Here is a 19,593-nt window from a genome sequence, read left to right on the forward strand (position 1 = left end):
CATACTCATTTATTTGAATGCATAAAAAGAAAAAAAAATGGTACAGAATCTCACTTTCCAGAAATCTCTTGTTTTGTTTTTTTTTTTAGTTAGACTAACAAATGTACCTGGTAATAAAATTGAAACCATGAGGGAAGATACAAAATAAAAGCACCTTCCCACCACCACCCAGATCTGGCCCTGCCAGATCACTGCATCATTTCTCTTCTGTATCTGTCCAGAAAAATTATATATACACATGTAACAAAATGTATAGTCTTTTGAAAAACAGACATAAAATCCTTAAACGTATCTGTACAAATGTATATACAAAGTATATGCATGTAACAAAATATTCTTTTGGAAAATATATAAATATGTTTGTACAAATATATGTATAAAATATATAGATATATACACCATTCATACCATATTCTTTTAAACTTTGCTTTTTCATTTATAAAATAGAGATTTTATAAACCATTAGATAGGGACCAACTGCGTTTTAAAAATTATTTTATTTTGAAATGATTACAAGCTTATAGAAAAGTTGAAACTATATATATAAAAATGTAAATCAAAATTTTTCCATGAATGATTTGAGAGTAAGTTATTAACCTGATGCCCCCATCACAACTGAAGAGAGTGTGTTTCCTTGCAAAGATACTTCCCTACATAACCAGGATATAATGATCGAAATCAGAAAATTAATATCAATACATTACTCCCTCAGATTATTCAGGTCCTGTCAATTGTTCAACATTGGCTTTTATAGCAGAAGGACGCAGTTCAGAATCACAGGTCGTAGTTAGTTATCATGTCTTTTTAGTCTGCTTTGGTCTGGAACATGTCCTCAATCTTCTCTTGATTTTAGTAACCTTTACGCTTTTGAAGATTGCAGGCCAGCTATTTGGTAAAATGCCCTCCATTTGGGTTTGCATGATGTTTCCCTGTGATTAGATTTAGGTTCCACCTCTTTGGCAGGAATGTCACAGAATAATGCTGCATTCTTCTCCCTGGCCTCCTATTAGGAGGCACACATTTTGTGTGTGGGTCACTGCAGCTGATGTTCACTTTCTCACTTGATTAGAGTGGTGTTTGCCAGGCTTCCCCTCTGTAAAGTGAGTTTTCTTTCTCAAAATAAGTTTTTGTGAGAAGGGATTTGAAACCATGTATATATCCCATTATGCACTAAACTTTTCATTAGTTAATTAATTAATATCTGTATGGATTTAGGTTTCTATGTTATCCAGTGGTTGTTACTGCTATAATTTATCTTGATGTTGAAACTATCATGATTCGGCCAATAGAAGCTGGTTTATATGTCTTTTTTTTTTTTTTTTTTTTTTTTTTACATAAGCTTTACACTGAAGGTGGGGCTTGAACTCATGACCCTGAGATCAAGAGTCTCACACTCCACCAACTGAACCAGCCAGGTGCCCCTCTATGTTCTTTTGACATGCCCCCATTATTCTTTAGACCCTTCTCTTTTGAGGTAGGGGCAGGGGACAAGAAGATTTACAAGTTCATTCTGTACTTTTCCTGCCAGTCCTGGGATAAATCTTTTATCCAAGGAACCCTAGTTTCCTAGAGTGGAAAATGGTAATTAGAAGACAAGATTTTGGTGGTAGATGTGTTCATTGATATGGGAGCCCAAGCAGGGTAAGGAGGGCATTCCTGAAAGCGTAATCTGGCACTGGAATTAGGGCCTGAATGGGATGAGGAAGGCATCCATGGTGGGGTTGAAGGCGATGGCCCAACAAGGGGAGTCAAACCCAGGCAGGGTGCAGAGGATATCCCCTGGAAGAGTGGCCTGGCACAGGGCCAGGGCCCACACAGGGTGAGTTGAAAAGCCATGACAGGGCAGCCCAGTATGAGGTGTCAGATAACAAGCAGGGTGATAAGAGCATGGGGGCGGGGCGGGGGGGGGGGGAGGGTGGGCAGCAGAGATAGGAAGTGAATACATACAGAGGATTAATCAAATAAATTAATTAATAATAGAAGCCAGATATCTCACTCTTGGATGATGCAGTTACAGACACAAAAAGGAAGAAATGTAGAATAAACCCTCTGGTGTTATATTGGAGTTATTGATGTGCATTCAGATTTTTACATGCATAACGTATGGAAATAAATGGAGATGTGTATGTATGTAGCTCTGTCCTCTTTGAGGGCTTAAGAACAGCAATGCCCCAACATCAATGAGATCATGACCTGAGCCAGAACCAAGAGTTGGATGCTTAACTGACTGTGCCGCCCAGGCTCCCCTCTTGTGTCCTATTTTTGGGAATTTTTGTGTCCTATTATTTGGGAAAATATTTTTTGAGAATATTTTCTATTTAATGTATTGGGTTTTCAACCTCAGAGTTACCAATTTTCCTTCAATTGGGTTATCTTTGTCTTCCATACTATTAGCTTTCTCGCTAATTGCTTTAATTTCTGAGTTTTTCTTCCCCATCCTCCATGCTATTCTTAAGCTTTGTCTCTATGTCAATAATTTCATTTTTAATGATACCTATGCTGTTTCTATTGAATGTAATATCTCCATAATGATATTATGTGGTCCTTGATTTGTTTCCTTAATCTTCCTTTACCTGTAAACGTCCTTTATTTTATTGCATGCTTTTAGTAAGTGCTTCTAAAGAGTGAAGTGATTTTGAGGAGTTTACTCCTATTTTTTGAGTCATGTTCTGTTCTAGGTGGGGTCTCTGTCCTTCTTTGCATTTGGTTTTATCTATATACTTATGCTACACTTTGCATGTGTGGTTACTATGCCATTTATTTGGGTGGCTAAGTTCAGACATGCTATTTGTTTGACATAATGACAACTGACTATATTCTCCTGCATCCTGATTCTGTTTTCAAAAAGGGAAATTATAATTTCACCCCAAACCACATATTCACTCATTTCTTCTTCTCTCAGTTCTTCCCTTTCCTCCCCTGCCTCCTAACCTTTCACCCTCCTTTATTCTCAGATTCTTCTTTACCTCTTCCACTTTTTCCTCTTTCTTCTTTGTCTTTCCAAGTACACTTTATGCCAATTTTCTTCTTTACTAAAAACCTGAGTTTCCTAGATCAGTACTTTATATAAGGACAAGTATAGGCTTGCTTGTGAAGTCAGTGTGTACAGGCTTTTAAAAAGGGGTTTTAATGGAGTTGAGGATTTTTTGGCCATATCCAGGAATACCGAAGGCCTACCATAGACTACACAAATCTCTGGGAGAGATGTTTATAAAGAAACAGGAGACAGATGTTAAAGTAAGATAAAGTAACATTATATTAAAGGTTTTGTGTCTCAAGTCCCCACAGATCTGTCTTGCAAACTTGGCTGGAACAATGACCATGGCTGAAGATGCTTGGGGCATTTTTTCCCTGTCCTCCTTACCCAAATCCAAATCCTGAATCTTACCATGCTCTGGCTTGCAAGGACAGGGAACTGTCATAAGGAGAGTGCCTGAGCATAAATGAGGGGGTTATGATGGCTAGACTGGTTGCTTACTGTCCCAGACACATGGAAGGAGGAAGTGGAATAGAACAGCCATGGCCATGACCTTTTGACATTCACTGACCCAGCCCACTAGTGAACTTGGGCCAATCAGCATGACTAGGGGGAGTAGTAAAGCAGGTTGGGAAAGGAGATGTAGAGGATAGTCTTGAATGCATCTCTTCTCCCAGAGCCCCGTGGTCCTTTATGGGATCAGGACTAATAAAAGGTCACAGGAATATATATATTTTTAATATTTTATCCATTCATTTATTTGAGAGAGAGAGAGAGAAACAGCATGAGAGGGGAGAGGGTCAGAGGGAGAAGTAGGCATAAAAGGTCACAGTAATACTGACTCCTTATTAGCCATATGGCTACGGAGCCATACACAAATCTGCATCTTAACGATAATAGTGGGGGGTTGAGAGAAGTGTTCCCCCCAATCAAGTAACAGCCATGAGTGGTACAAAATATGACTCCCAATTTTTTTTTTTTTTTTAAGATTTATTTATTTGAGAGAGAGAAAGAGAGTGTGAGCGGGAGAGAGAGAGAGAATCCTCAAGCAGGCTCCCCACTGAGCACAGAGCCCTACTCAGGGCTTGATCCCAAGACTCTGAGATCATGACCTGAGCCAAAATCAAGAGTCAGATGTTCAACTGACTGAGCCACCCAGGTGCCTCAGGGCTCCGTTTTTAAATAACATCATTTTAAACAAACATCTTAGTGATTTGAAGCTGTTTCTGGGTCCTGTGGATATATGCCTCCCTGCTGTAGATAATGAAAGGATGAGTCCTTTTCTAAGTTTGGTATGGTAGTGGGTGTATTGAATTGGATGTATTGAATTAGGGATGACATAAAGAAGCTTCATATAAACTATTCCAAAAAGTGTTACCATAGTTTTGGAGATGTCATCTAAAATTTTTAAAATTTCTAATAGCCTTGCAGAGCAAGTCATTTTATTTTTTTTTTTTATTTTTATTTTTTTTACATTTTCTTTTTTTTTTTTTTAATTTTTTTATTGTTATGTTAATTCCCATACATTACATCATTAGTTTTAGATTTAGTGTTCCATGATTCATTGTTTGTGCATAACACCCAGTGCTCCATGCAGAACGTGCCCTCCTCAATACCCATCACCAGGCTAACCCATCCTCCCAACCCCCTCCCCTCTAGAACCCTCAGTTTGTTTTTCAGAGTCCATCGTCTCTCATAGTTCTTCTCCCCCTCCGATTTCCCCCCCTTCATTCTTCCCCTCCTGCTACATTCTTCTTCTTCTTTTTTTCTTTCTTAACATATATTGCATTATTTGTTTCAGAGGTACAGATCTGAGATTCAACAGTCTTGCACAATTCACAGCGCTTACCAGAACACATACCCTCCCCAGTGTCCATCACCCAGTCACCCCATCCCTCCCACCCCACCCCCCACTCCAGCAACCCTCAGTTTGTTTCCTGAGATTAAGAATTCCTCATATCAGTGAGGTCATATGATACATGTCTTTCTCTGTTTGACTTATTTCGGCAGAGCAAGTCATTTTAAACAATAAAGGATAATGAAAGGGATATGGACTTTGGAACCAGAAATAACTGGGTTCTGGCTGTGACTCTGGCACGTAGAGCTCCTCAGATTTGGGTAAATATTTAGCTTCTGTGAGCTCTTATTTAGTTCCCTGAAAATATAGAATGTCAATAATATTGCAGCCCCAAAAAGCAAAACCAAAAAAATGATGGTAGATTTTTTTGGACTTGCATATCTGACAGACTATTTGAAAAATTGGAGAAAATTCTCACCTATAGCACCATCTTTGGGACCAACATCGTTTTATTGATCCTTCCCAAAACTTAGAGTTAGTGGAGGAGAAACAGTTTTTATTCAGTTTATTACTTTAACATAATGTCACAGTTACTGAGACTTACACGAAACCTGCATTTCAGTGCAATGTATCAGAGTTCGAAGAAATGCTATTTCTCTATATAAGATCCTAGGGTTTTCCCTGTTCATCTCGAACCATTCCTCTAATAGAGCTATCCTAAATAATTTCTGAGGAAATATCTGGCTGTGCTTGAAGATCATTCCACCTCAGCATAGGCATCTCACAGGAGAGAAGGGTTATGCTTCTTTATTTCTACTGAGAAGATACAACCCCAACATATTCATCTGCTTTGTTTGATTCTAAATATTTGGTTTTGCCCTTTATAAGCAACAGAGACAACACACCCCCTGGCCAAGGTCTTACCAGAGAGACCATGTCCTTGTCTGGCATACTTTCCATCTTATACATATACTCTAGTTGAAAATAGTGATTCTTATGGAGGTTTGGTAGAAAGGAAATGTAATCCTTGTCTTCCTACAGATAGTCCAGGGTTTCTTTGATGTAATGAAAAGGAAAATAGGTTTTGATGTCAACCATGGGTGCCAGAATTCCTCATAGGGAAGGAAAGATATTATTTGAGTAGATAATTGATGGATTCTTTAAGTTTAGAAAATGTTTGGCCAAAGCCCTTCAGATATATCTTCCGTCCTTTTCTCCTTTGAGGACTCCAATTACACACATACTAGTTTGCTTGGAGTTGTCCCACACCTCGCTGGTGTTCTTTCCATTCATTTTTTTTTTTCTCTCTGTATTTTTTTTGGGGTAAGTTGCTGTTGCTGTGTCTTCAGGTGCACAGCTTTGATTCTTCTGTAATGTCTAATCTGCTGTTACTCCCATCCAGTATATTTTTCTCTTGGACGTTGTGGTTTTCATTTCTGGAGCTATGATTTGGATCCTAAGAATAAACCTAGCAAGAAGGTATGGAAAACCTTTAAAGGGGAAATTGCAAAACATATGATAGCTTATAAAGGATGATACAGGGGTGCCTGGGTGGCTCATTTGGTTAAGCGTCTGCCTTCAGCTCAGGTCATGATCTCAGGGTCACTGACCCCTTCCTTGTGCTCTCTCTCTTTGACAAATAAATAAAATCTTAAAAAAAAAGATGATACAGATAAATGAAAATATATGCCATATTTATAAATTTGAAGACTCCACATCAGTTTTACCCAAATGAACCTATAAACCCATGGCAATCCCCAAGTTCTAATAGAGGACTTCAGTAATCTTGAAAAGCTGATTCTAAAATTCACAGGGAGGGGCACCTGGGTGGCTCAGTCGTTAAGCATCTGCTTTCAGCTCAGGTCATGATCCCGGGGTCCTGGGATCGAGCCCAGCATCGGGCTCCCTGCTTGGCGGGGAGCCTACTCTCCCTCTCCCTCTACTGTTCCCCCAGCTTGTGCTCTCTTGATCTCTCTGTCAGATAAATAAATAAAACCTTTAAAAAAAAATAAATAAAATTCACAGGGAAAGGCAAAGTATCCATAATAACTTACATGTTTTTGAGGGAGAATTAGGAGGAGTATTTATTTTACCGGTGATCAAGATTCAATTTTTATTATGAAACTATAGTAATTAAGATAAGGTAGGAGTGTTATAGTGATGAACATTCAGACCAACAGAAGACAATACAGAGCCCAAGAAAAGAAACAAACATATATGGAAAACTTGTTACGTGAAAGTGACAACAATGAAAATCATTAGGGGCAAAGTATGGAAAAATAATTTTCCATATAAAAATTAGATCCTTACCTTAGAACACATCCAAAAAGTGAATTCTAGGTAGATGAGTATTCTAACTGTGAAAAACAGAACTTTAAAACTTTAGAAGAAAACTAAGGGGTATATCTTGGGGTAGGGATGGATTTTTTTTTCAAGATTTTATTTATTTATTTGACAGAGAGAGAGACAGCGAGAGAGGGAACACAAGCAGGGGGAGTGGGAGAGGGAGAAGCATGCTTCCCGCTGAGCAGGGAGCCCAGGGCAGGGCTCGATCCCAGGACCCTGGGATCATGACCTGAGCCAAAGGCAGACGCTTAACGACTGAGCCACCCAGGCGCCCCTGGATTTTTTTGGGGGAGGGGAGGAGGCAGAGGGAGAGGGAGAATGCCAAGCAGGCTCCACACCCAGCATGGAGCCCAATGTGGGACTGGATCTCATGACCCTGAGATCATGACCTGAGCTAAAATCAAGAGTCAGACACTTAACTGACTGAGCCACCCAGGCGCCTCAGGATGGATTTCTTAAATAAGAGTTTTAAAATCACAGCTATAGATGAATTTAACTAGAGTACACATTTAAATTTTGCTCAAAAAAGATGCCATAAGCAAATTTAAAGGACAAACCACAACCAGAGACATCAGGGGACTCTTCTGCAGATTTCTGGAAATCTTTCTGTGCAGCCTTCCCTCCGGTGTTCTTGTCCCATAAATTTGAGCTGTGTTGATCTCCCAGGTGCCAGATCTTTCTCCTCAACCTGGACAGCTGGACTCTCTTTGGGTCCCACCTCCCTGTACTTGGGATTTGGGAACCCACCCCAGGCAGTAAGCTGGGCAGTCACAGAATGCCCCGTGTTTCATTTCTGCTTCTCGAGAATCATCATCTTGCAGACCTTTCTCCATTATTTTGCCTATTCTGTCTGGTTTTCTAGATGTTTAATGGGGGAGAGTAAATCTGGTCTGTTATTATTCTGCCATGGACAGAAATGGAAGTAATCTTACCATCATTTTTATAAAGTTTGAAAATAAGCAAAACAATTACATATATAAACACACACACACATAATGGGAAAAAATGAAATAGTATAAAAAACAGGCCTAGGGAAGCTAAACATTTAATATGAGAGGACTTACTTGGAGAGGTAGGAGAAGGCTACTCTGAAGTTAATAAGCAGTAATGGTGGAATTTTTGAATTCTTTGAAGCTTAACAGTAGGCACGTGGATGTTTATCATGTTATTCTGTGTACTTCTTGTGTGCATGAAATATAAGAAGAATGGAAAGGTATACAAAAAGGAGAATTAAGTAAAGAAAATATTAGTTAAAGATGGGGCACCTGGGTGGCTCAGTCGGTTGAGTGGTTAAGTGTCTCTGACTCTTAGTTTTGGCTGAGGTCATAATCTTGGGGTTGTGGGATCAAGCCCCATGTTGGGCTCCCCACTAAGCGCTGAGTTTGCTAGAGATTCTCTCCCTCTCCCTCTGCCCCTCCCCCTGCTCTCCGTCTCTCTCTCTCTTTCTCAAATAAATAAAATCTTGGGGCGCCTGGGTGGCTTAGTCGGTTAAGCTCTGCCTTCAGCTCTGGTCATGATCTCAGGGTCCTGGGATCGAGCCCTAATCAGGGCTCAGCGGGCAATCTGCTCCCTCTGCCTCTGCCCCTCCGCCGCTTGTTCTCTCTCTCTCTCTCTCTCTCTCTCTCTCTCTTTCCCAAGGAAATAAAATCTTTAAAAAAACAAATAAAATCTTCTTTAAGAAAAAGAATATTAGTTAAAGAGCATCCTAGGAAGATAAAGAGGTGAAATAGAGTGATTCATGTGTCTGAAAGCCCCCTAAGCCAGAAGGCTGCATTTTGGGGGTGGGGACAAAATGGTAGCCAACACAGCTGGTACACCTCTTTCCCTCATCAGCTGGATCTCCGGAAGGCCTGTGATTTCCCTATTGGTGCTTTCCTCCTGGTACTTTTCTTTGATGAAACCCTTCAAAACCTCAGCTTCCACAAACACCATGAATGCTCCTCCCATGCCTTGTTGAATCATCTGTCCACCACTCCTGGGTCACCCCCCTCGTTGGTGAAGACTTGAGCTCTTGGGTTCTTGTCACGCTCTCTGTGACCCACACAGATGGTCTCTTGGACTTTGGCCTCTCCGTTCCTTGCACTGTTTTCCTCAGTGACTGTCTCTTGCTTGGAGCTTCACCAGCTTCTGACTGGTTTCCCTTCTCATCATCACCCTCCTGCCACATCTGTTCTTAACACAGTAGCCATCGGAGTGTCCTCTTAATACATGGCATCATCATGTCATTTCTCTGCTCAGAATCCTCTCGTGACTCTCCATCTTGCTCAGAGGAAAACCCAAACTCCCTTTATTGCCTTTGAGGTACTGTAGTGTCCGTCTCCTGCTACTGTCCCTCATCTCTTCTGTCCCTGCCGGTCACTCGGGGCTCTGTGATGCTCCTGAAACACGCTGGGCATGCTCCTGCCTCCACTGTACCCGCCACCCACTCTGCCCAGCACGTTTCTACTGTAGCCAGCCCACCTGCATGGCGTTTCCTCAGCTCCGGTGGGGCCTTCTCCCCAACTGTCACCTTCTTCGAGAGCCCATCCCTGACTGCTTTATTTAAAACTGTGCTCTCGTCCCCACAGAGCTTTTCTTCTTTCTTTTCTTTCTCTCTTTTCTCTTTTCTTTCTTTCTCTTTTCTCTCTTTCTTTGTTTCTTTGTTTGTTTGTTTGTTTGTTTCTTTCTTTCTCTCTCTCTCTCTCTCTCTTTCTTTCTTTCTTTTTCTTTCCTTAGTCTTTACTGTCTGTCTCTCTCCACTGAAATATAATTTCCATGAGAACATATTTTATTTATTGCTATAAGACAAGTGTCTCAAACAAGTGCCTGGCACAGAGAAGATGCCATTAGTGGCTTTGGGGATCCCTGTGCTCCCCATTTCTTGGGGATGTAAGGAGCAGGAGAAGGGTGCATAGTCCCTGATGCCATGTGCTCACGTAAGCACCCATGGCAGTGGCTGTCATCTGGACTGGGCTTTGAGCCTCAGCCAGGCAGGGGGCTATGGAGGTGTCCCGAGATCTCAGCTGTGTGACTCTGTCTGGTCTAGAGGGTCTCTCTGTGACTTCCCTGCTTCTCTTGGGGATAGAAATCATTTGGTTGCTCCCATGCCACGAGAGGGCACAGCAGCTCTCCAAGGCTGTCTGAGGCTCTATCGGCCAAGGTGCTCCATGCAACTATCATTCCTGGGCTCTTGTCTTCCTGGGGCTCCATCCGGCTCTCAGATCCTACAGTTCTGCCTGGAAGTTCTTTTGCCTCCCCAGGGCTCAGCTTCGGATCAGGGAACAAGGACTTTCTCTCTGGGACCCGCTGACATCTTTTCAATGTTTTCCAGTGTTTTTTTCCCCTGCTTCTCTTATTCTTGCTTTTTCCCTTTCCTCCCCCAGGCTGGAGATCTTTGTCCTGGTATGATGCGGAGGGCAGTCTTGCTTTGGCTCATCTCTTATCTAAGTTGTGAATCCTTTCTATTTTGCTAAGGGCCTGGGCTTTTGAAATAGAAAACTAGGAGGACAGACCCTTTCTTTCTGCCTTTGGCCCTCACGTTCTCTTTGCTGGGATGCTTCAGGGGGAAGAAGGGCCAAGGGGCATGGGGGAGGGAAAGGCTTGGGCAGGGGAGATTGTGAAATATTTTACCAAGACAATCACATCATGTGATGCTGATAATGACCACAACTATGTTGTAGTTCACATTGTTTGTGCACTTAGTGTATGCTGGGTCTTCTGGCTGCTCTCTGTAGTGCGCCTCCATTAATCAACACAGCAACTCTATGTGTATTTATCATCATGCTTATTTTCCATAAAAGCAAACTGAAGTCTAGTGGGGGAGAGGGGGTTGCTCAGGTCCCACATTTTGCAAATGATGGACCTGGGCTTTGGAAGCAAGCCTGCTGTGCACTACACCTCCTGGCCCCCTGGCAACACCCCCAGAGCCTCAGGACCCAGGGCCATGGACATGGGATCAGTTAATTCTTCCATATACCTGGTGCTCATCCAGCAGGAGTGGAGCTGGCCTTCCTCTTCTTTCCCTGGCCCACCAGGTGGGCCTCTCTCTGTGCCCCCATTGTCAGCCTCTTTCTGCAAAGCTGGCTTCCCTCTCTGCTTCTGCTTTAGGCCCATCTCATCTCCTTGGAGGAGTCCAATCTCCCTCCCTCCTCTCTCCTTGCCCCCCTCCTCCCTCCCTCTTCCTTCCTTCCTCCATCTTCCCTCCCCCTTCCTTCTCCCCTCCCTCCCAACTCCCTCCTCCCCTCTCCTCCCCCCCTTCCTTCTCCCCTCTCTCCCAACTCCCTCCTCCCCTCTCTTCCCTCCCCCTTCCTTCTCCCCTCTCTCCCAACTCCCTCCTGCCCTCTCCTCCCTCCTTTACTTCCCTCCTCCCTTCCCCCCTTCCCTACCCCCCACCGTCCCTCCTTCTTCCCTTTCTCCCTTGGTTTGACTTTACAAATAAAATATAAATTTAGCTAAGAGCTCATACCACAAAAAGGAAGAAACAATAAGCATAAGCAGCAAACAGAGTTTGAAAGTAAACACCTTGCCATGCGGTCCAGGGGCTTTGTGGGGAGGATACTGAGGATCTTCTGGTCTCTGCTCTTGGGGCCTCCAGGCTGCTCTTCTTGACCACCGAGCGAGGCTGAGGCGAGACCTCCTGGGCTCTTCCCCCAAACTGCAGTGCCCTTTCCAATAAGCAGAAGGCCTGTGGCTTCAGGAGGCCCTCCCATTTCCATACTATATCTGTGGTCAAGAACTGTTACTTTGGATAAACAAAACTGACTCTAAAAACTCGGGTATCAGACGCTGCTCTCTTAGTGTGACTTAGCTCCGCTAGCTAGCTCAGATCACGATTCCTAGGGGAGCCCTCATGTTGATGGCAGTGAGGAGGGAGCGGGGGAGACTCGGAACAAGGTGGAGGGCTCTGAGAGGGCCACAGGCAGCTGATGGAGGGGGCCGTGTGTCTCTGCAGGTGAGGACTCCATCCGCACCCTGGGCCTGATCCTCGGCGTGGGGCTCTCACTGCTGCTCATGTCCGTCCTGGGCTACAGCCTGGCCAAGTGGTACCAGCGCGGGTACTGCTGGGAGGGTGAGTGAGCGCCGGAGCCCGGCAGCCCAGCGCTGGCCTGTCCCTCCTCTCCTGTAGCGGTGGGCAAGGCCGGGTGGGGCTGCACACTCTTCAGCATGGCATCATGCAGAAACACTTCCTGTGGCGGCTGCAGTGGTTGAAGACTTGAGTGGGGGTGGCAGAGCCCTCGAATGGGTGGGGGTGGGGTACTGGGCCTTCACTGAGGGAGTGAGGGCTCCTCCTACCCAGCCGGAGGCTGTCTCTCTCTTTCCTGAGAGCCCACCAGCGTCCATCCCCAAGGTCTGTGTGGGCCTCAAGGCCAGGGGCGCCAGGCTAGACTGAGGTCCCCCACTCTGGCTCCTTGTGCATCTCTCCCCCTGCCTGTGGGTTCAGCTTCTGCTTCCCTGGGAGTCTCCCAGCTCCGAGCCATATCTGCACTTCCCACGGGCCCCAGGGGAGCTGGGCGGGCATGCTGGCGTCCCTGGAGCGGAGAGCATGTCTCAGACCTGCAGTTGGCTTCCACAGCTTCCACGAAGGTTTGCTGAGCACCTACAATGTGCCGGTGGACTTTTGCCTAATAGGATTTTCTTCAAAATTCCATGTAAGGTTGGAATTCTTCGTTTCTGTTTTTTATAGATGAAACTGGAAGGCTGAAGTCCCAGGGCTAGAGAGTGGTGTAGTCTGGATTCAAGCCCAGGTCTGCTGCTGTTGGGCTCTGAGCTAGGACTGCCTCTTTCCCAGGGCAATCAGTACCCTTCAAGGGGGGATGCCTAGCTGCAGGAGTTGCCCCCCAAAAGCTGGTGGTTCTATCTGGGAAGATGGGGTACACCGCTGGGCGTGGGGCAGACCGCAGACAGTGCAGGAACTTGGGGCCCTCCGACAGCATCCTGAGGTCCAGCCCAGCCTCCCTGCTCCTCCCAGATGGGGTGAGGGAGCACCAGATGTTCCTAGAAGCGTGATGGGCAGGTCTTCCCTGGAGGTACTAATCCTCTCTTTTCTGATTGTCATTTTAGGGCCTAATTTTGTCTTCAACTTGTACCAGATCCGGTGAGTAGATTCAGAGCAGATCTGGGTGTGGTTAGGTATGGAGCCCAAACACACTGTTCCTCTTCCTTGTCTCCTCTCCATGCCCCTAAGCAAACAAGAGAAAAGGAAGGAGCCGGGGTCTATTTAGAAATTACCATGAATAAAAACTTGAACACGGACAGGATTATGTGAGACTCTGCTGATGGCGATCCTCTTATCATTTGCCCCCAGGCAGGGACCAACCATTCATTCGTCATCTACTCATCATTTATTCAGGAAAGATCTATTGTTGCAGGTGTTGTGGTATTAGTTTCTAGGAGGTACGATGAGCATAGTCTCTGTCTTTAAGCATTTCACTGTCTGTGGTGGACATGGGCCTGACTACAAATAACATAATCTCGGGCACAATGTGGTGTCAAAAGAGAGGAGCAAATGGAGACCACCAGGGATTTACGGAGTCGGGGTCAGGAAGTGCTCCTGCGGTAAGCCGTCTTGTCCACTCGCTGCCCTAGGGCAGGTCTGCTCTTCGTCCGGCTCCGAGACATGGGCCAGCTCCTGTTCTGGAAGATGAGTCAGTTGAGGCGTCATGGCCAGAAGTTCTTCCCATGCTCTGGTCTAGGGAGTTGGGCTCCCAAGGAGAGGCCAGGTTTTCAGCCACCCAGATGATTGGATCATCTTTCTCAGGAACCTGAAGGAGCTGGAGGTGGGTCCACCCTTCACCATCAGTGGCCATGTCAGCAGTTCCAATGGCGGCTACAGGAAGTTCTCCGACAAGCTAGTCTGATGGGGGAGTGTCAGGCTTTGGAGCCCCGGAGAGGTGAGTGGAAATGTGGTGAGCTCCTGAGTAAATCTGATGTCCTAGTAAGGTCCTCGGAGGGCGCGGGCACCCAAGCCTAGCACCAAGGACTCTTCGGAACCCAAGAGATGATTCGGTTCAAACTCCCCTTCCTGCTGGGGGTGGGTCCGTGGGAGATGATCTCAGGCGCCAAGGCCGAGGGTCATGCTGTCCTCACCACCTGCTGGCTGCTCCTTTCCACCTGGGCACCCAATCCACGTTCTGCCTTTCTTTCCTGGGGACGTTCTATTTCTAGTCAGGTAGCAGCTTCTAGAGTCGAGCTTTCTATCTCAACCCTTTGCTCTGAGTTGAAGGTTCTAGATGGCCAGTCTGTCCAAGAAGCATCACTCCAGAGTGTCACTTCTGCACTGAAGGCCCAGGAGCCATCCCTGCTTTGTGGCCAGCTGACCCTTGGGTCACACTTTCCTTCCCCCTGCCTTCAAGCCTACCCCCCTCCCCATGGCAGTTGCTTTTCCCCATCCACTTTCTCCCTCCAGCAATCCCTCATGGACCCCCAGTTTCTCTCTGAGCTTCTCCTCTGGCCTGGGAGAAGCCTTGCCAGATGCAGTGGTTTAGAGGAATCCTTTTCAGGTCTCATCTCTTTGCTGTTCTCCTTTTGCTTTTTCTGCAGGAGGAGGCTCCTGGTGCAGCACCTGCCCCTCCCAGGCTCCCTGGGCTGCTTTCACCCTCCGGGGTCTTCAGGGCAAGGCCTGGTCCCTTGTTGTGGACGAGGAGAAATCACATTGGGTGCACCACAGGCCTGCAGCGGGAGAACCCCCAGGAGGGGTCTGGGCTCTGGACAGAGTCTGGTAGAGTAGCAGTGGCTTTCTCCTACAAACAAAAAGGCAGGCATTGCCCAGGAGTAGAGACTGGTTCCCAGGGGGCCCCTGAGCCTGTGGAGGGGTTCCGGGTGTCTTGGAGAGCAAGGGCCTCCCAGCTCAGCCCAGTGTGGGCAAGGCCTGCAGACCCACAGGGGAGCTCTCCATGGGGCGTCCCCAGACACTTCGCCTTGAAGGGCGGACTCCAGGGGCCGGAAAACCAGTCATATTTTCAATAGGCGAAGTCAGGTGGGAGTAGAGGTGATTCCAGATGCTGTTTTTAACCTTCCTACCAGAAGCCAACTTCCCCTGAGAGCTGAAGACTGAGCTTGACCTTTGCTCTGCCCTGCCCCACTCTGTGCTTCTTTCTGGTTCTTTCAACCTCCCCACACCCGTTTACCACCTGGCTCTGTTTTCCCTGCTGTAGATCAGCCTCCATGCCTCCCAAACCATTTGGAGGTCAGTGCTTAAAACAGTCTAGAAACACGGATCTTATTTTCTAGGCTTCTGGGATGGGTGGGTAGGGGCTGGGGGCAGAGAGCTCAGTCTCCCTGTGTTCTGCATTTCCTGTGCCAGGCTTGCCCTGTGGTGAGGAGGGCAGACCAGAAATGGTGGGAATCGGGGAGGGACCCAGGCGAGGCTAAAAAAAAAAACAAACAACTAGCTAATGCGCAAGGGAAATCATGAACCAAATGTAGGTTGGGGGACTGCAGGACTATTTGCCTTGTGAGTCATCACTCTTTCCTCTGGTCTGCCCTGATGGACCAGAGGTGGCGTCCACACCCAGATGTTGTCTTAGTAGGCCCTTAATACAGAGTTGTGCCAGCCAGCGAGACTGTGTTCCCGGGCAGCTGTGGATGGAGGAGGGCCTGATGGGGGCCCAGCCACTGCTGAAAACCCGCAGTTAGAACTGCGTGTCCCAGCACCTAGGCCAGTAAGACTCAGGAGCCCAGGACAGTGAGAGGCAAGGAGGAGAGAAGTCATATTATTTGTCTTCCTATCCTTGCTTCCCTGGGGCCTAGTTTCTTTCTTGCTTTGGGTTCTAGCCAATTACAAAGGAAGGAAGGAAGGGAGAGGAGAGGAGAGGAGCTGAGTGAGCCTTACCAGCCTCTACCCCCTCACTTCCTGCCAGGAACTGGGGGGGCCATTCTTCCAGCAGAGCCAAGCTCTGACTTAATAAACCAGATTTCTAAATTTGGAGGTCTTCATCTGGGCCCCAATGTTTCTATCCCTGAGTTGGTGAGGGTGGGGCAGAGCCCCCGGTAGCTCGGATCTCTCCCTTTCTTGAAGGCTTTATTGGGAGAGCAGCGAGGAGGGGGGATGGGCTGACTTTGACATCCTTCTTTGGATTTCAGTGCTGAGGGCTGGGCCCCATTCCTTAACCCATGGGGTGTCTAGCTTCAGCGCAACTCTGAACGATACCCCGCCCAGTGTGGATCCTGGGGCTGCAGTCCATAGGAGGCTGTCCCAGGTCCCTGAATCTGCTCAGGACTCCGAGACCTTGGGGAGACTTGAAAGGATGGGGCCCGGGGCCCAGGTGGTCCCTCCTCAGGTTTGGTGGCTTCAGGTAGGGACACAGGGACAGCTGCTGAGGGCTGGGAGAACGGAGGGTATTTCCCATCCTCGGGAGCGGAACCGAGACTGGGCTACTTCCTCTTTTAGGGTCCTCTGACGTGTTCCTTGTGCCTCTTTCTTGTTTTCCTGACTTCCGCACTCGGTCCTGCTGGCTAACGCAGCGTTACCCTTCACCCCAGACCTCCCCCGAGGATGCAACAGGTTTTCATTGAGAGCCCTAAAGTGGCAGCTTCTAGCTTGTTAGGAGATGATTAGGGAGCAGGTGCCTGGAGATCTGGCCGCAGGTCTGGTTGGGCTGCGCGCTGAGACCCACGGCCATGCCAGCGCTTCTCCTGGAACCTCCCTCCCCTCTGAGCTGTTCTTCTTTCCCCCTGGCTCTTGGGGAGGAAAGAGAGCCAGCACTTCTCTGGGCTGGCCACTCCCAGTCCCTCTGCAACCCTGTTCCTCTTTAGTGTCTTTGCCGGGGCTTCCTGGAATGCCTTTGCCCTCCCCGCTGACCCGTCTGAGCCACAGCTAGTCTCCGTGGTTGGCTCCAGTGTCCTCTTCCCTGTGCTTTCCTCAGGACTCCAGACCCGCTGCCACCCATTTGAGCCTGATGGCAAATGGCCATGGTTCTCCCGTTTGTGCTGCACATCCCCCTCCCCCCCCCCCCCCCGTGAGCCCTTTGTGGTCAGGGTATGTCCCGTAGGTCCTCAGTAACCGCTAAACATAGAGCATGTAGGAGGTGCTCAGTAGACGCCTGCTGAGTGCAGTAGAAACACCCACTGTGGCTCTGGAAGGCCGCCTTGTCCTGGAGGAAGACGCCCTGGTGACCTGAGACGGAGAGGCACGGCTTGCACAACGCACAGTCTACAGAGAACACGTTATTTTCATGCACGTTACTGTGGCTTGAACCTTGGGGCAACCTTGTGACGTGGGGCGTCGTTAACTGGCTGCATATTGCGTCTGGCGAGAGGGAAGCTCAGAGAGGTAGCATGCTTTGCCTAAGGCTGCACAGCCACTGACTGCCCTGGAGCCCGAGAGGGTGTGAGGCCTCACGGACGCAGCCTGACCGCAGGCTTAGTGGGATGAGGATGGAACACTGGAGAGTACGGCCTGGTCCTGACCTGCCCTGCCGTGCTGTGTGGCCGTGGGCTAGTCATTCACCAGCATGGGCATATATTGTAGCCCGAGGGATCAGACTACTTCTCCAAGGCTCCTCTCTTTTACCTGAAGGAGAAAAAGGATCTTCTCTGTTTGTTTGTATTTTTTTTTTAAAGATTTTATTTATTTGAGAGAGAGAGAGAGAGAGAGAGAAACACAAGCAGGGTGAGGGGCAGAGGAAGAAGCAGACTCCCTGCTGAACAGGGAGCCCAACAAAGGGCTGGATTCCAGGACCCTGAGATCATGACCCGAGCTGAAGGCAGACGCTTAACCGACTGAGCCACCCAGGCGCTCCTGTACTTTTTTTTTTAATCTCTGTATTCTCAGTGTCTAACAGAGGACCTGGAACATAGTAGGTGTTCACTAAACAAAAGATACAAGTACAAAGTATAGTGATAACTTTCTGACTTAGGAGGTGACAGGTGACCGCTGCAGTTCCTTTAGACTCTGATGGTCTAGGATCTGAAATATTCCTCAGCCTTTCTTTGACTTTAGATAAATCTAACCAGCATCTAAGACTGGACCATTCCCAACCAAACCCTTCTTTACCAGCAAACTCACGTTTGCTGAGCACATATGAGAGTGCAGGGCAAGGGCTCCGTATGCAGTCTCTCTTCATCCTCACAGTGAAGGCACAGAGGACCAGGGTCCAGTGAAATGATTTGCTGAAGGCCAGGCAAGAATGTATTTTCTTTGTAATGGTTTGTCAGCCACTTACAGCCTCTGTCCAAGTTCATAGCTTCCCTGAGCTCCCTGGCCCCCAAGGAAGCAGGCCCCTCCCGCTGGCCTCAAATCTCTTTTCTGGGTCCCCTGGTGTGGTGAGAACAGCCCTGTCCTCAGCTTTGAGCTTCTTGCTGGTCCATTTCCTATTCTTTTATTTTTTTTTAATACCTCCCTTGGCCTCCAAATCGTCAAATTCTGCCCCTTCTTTATGCCAGCTCAATTTTCACTTCCCCAGGGAGACTTCCTTAAGACTGATGGATCTTGTCTTCTCACTTTTTTTTTTTTTTTAAGATTTTATTGGTTTATTTGAGAGAGAGAGAGGGAGAGAGAGCACAAGCAGGGGGAGGGGCAGGGCAGAGAGAGAGGGAGAAGCAGGGTCCCCACTGAGCAAGGACCCCCCAATGTGGGGCTCGATCCCAGGACTCTGGGATCATGACCCGAGCCGAAGGCAGACGCCTGACTGAACCACTCAGGTGCCCTGTTGTCTTCTCACTTTTAATTATAAATACTCTCTGGCTCCCATAGCTGAATTTATTGATTATTCCCTTGTATTCATTCATTCATTCATTCATTCATGCAGCTTCTATAATATGCCAGGAACTGCTAGGCACTGTGGGGGCATCCAGTCTCTCTTGAGATTAACCATGCTCCCTCCTGTTTGATGGGTACTTTCTTCAGGCAAAATTCAGGTCTTCTGCCTTTTCTCAGTTCTCTACAGTAGTGTATTTGGCTCTGGCCATAGCCAGGAATGTCTCAGGAAATTATGTTGACTCTTTCTCAGTCTCTTCAGGGAACCTTGGGCTTTGCTTTATCCCTGGTCCAGTCTTGGTTGCTGTGAAAACCAAGGCTTTTGATTTTCTCTGCCCATCCTCAATCAGGTGCAACCCTGCGGCCATCACCAGATACAGATCTGGACACAGAGCAAGCACAAGAGACGGTGACTTTCTGTTTAAAGGCTACCTTAGGGAATGGTCAGACCTGGGAAGAGGCTGGGCAGTGAGGAGGGGGCTGTGCCCCCCTGCGGTAATCTTGCCTCACGCCAGTGTCTGTGGTGCCCTCTCTCCACCCCAGGGGTCTAAGAACCTCAAAGTGGGAGCACATAGGCGTATCATTACTGTATTTAAAAAACTGCTTAGTGATCAAAAGCTGTCTAGAAGCAGTGAGATTTAAGCAGATCTGGTAGAAAACAGGAAGCCAGTGGCCTGGTGAATTCTCACATCTGGGGACCAGAAGTGAAAATGTTCTGTCTGCCCAGAGTAGCAACAGGCCAAGAAAACAACAGGTGGGGCGGCGCTGGAGGCCACGGCCTTGGTGGGGTCCCTGTCG

General features: G+C 47.3%; 1 protein-coding gene across 3 annotated transcripts in view; it reads left to right on the top strand.

Annotated features, from left to right (window-relative positions):
* The window catches only part of SMIM35 (small integral membrane protein 35), a 118,439-nt gene that overhangs the window by 88,260 nt on the left and 10,586 nt on the right, over positions 1-19,593 (top strand). For 2 of the 3 annotated variants that reach the window (XM_078058928.1, XM_078058929.1), the window contains exons 2-5: positions 12,052-12,168; positions 13,161-13,194; positions 13,858-13,990; positions 14,640-15,335. In XM_078058928.1, the coding sequence (XP_077915054.1) occupies positions 12,111-12,168; positions 13,161-13,194; positions 13,858-13,957 (192 nt within the window). In that variant the 5' untranslated portion in view covers positions 12,052-12,110 and the 3' untranslated portion in view covers positions 13,958-13,990; positions 14,640-15,335. Of the gene's footprint in view, positions 1-12,051; positions 12,169-13,160; positions 13,195-13,857; positions 13,991-14,639; positions 15,336-19,593 lie in introns of those variants that run through there. The other variant, XM_078058927.1, reaches the window with a different exon arrangement.

This window comes from Halichoerus grypus, chromosome 11 (assembly GCF_964656455.1).
Source record: "Halichoerus grypus chromosome 11, mHalGry1.hap1.1, whole genome shotgun sequence".
NCBI lineage: Eukaryota > Metazoa > Chordata > Mammalia > Carnivora > Phocidae > Halichoerus > Halichoerus grypus.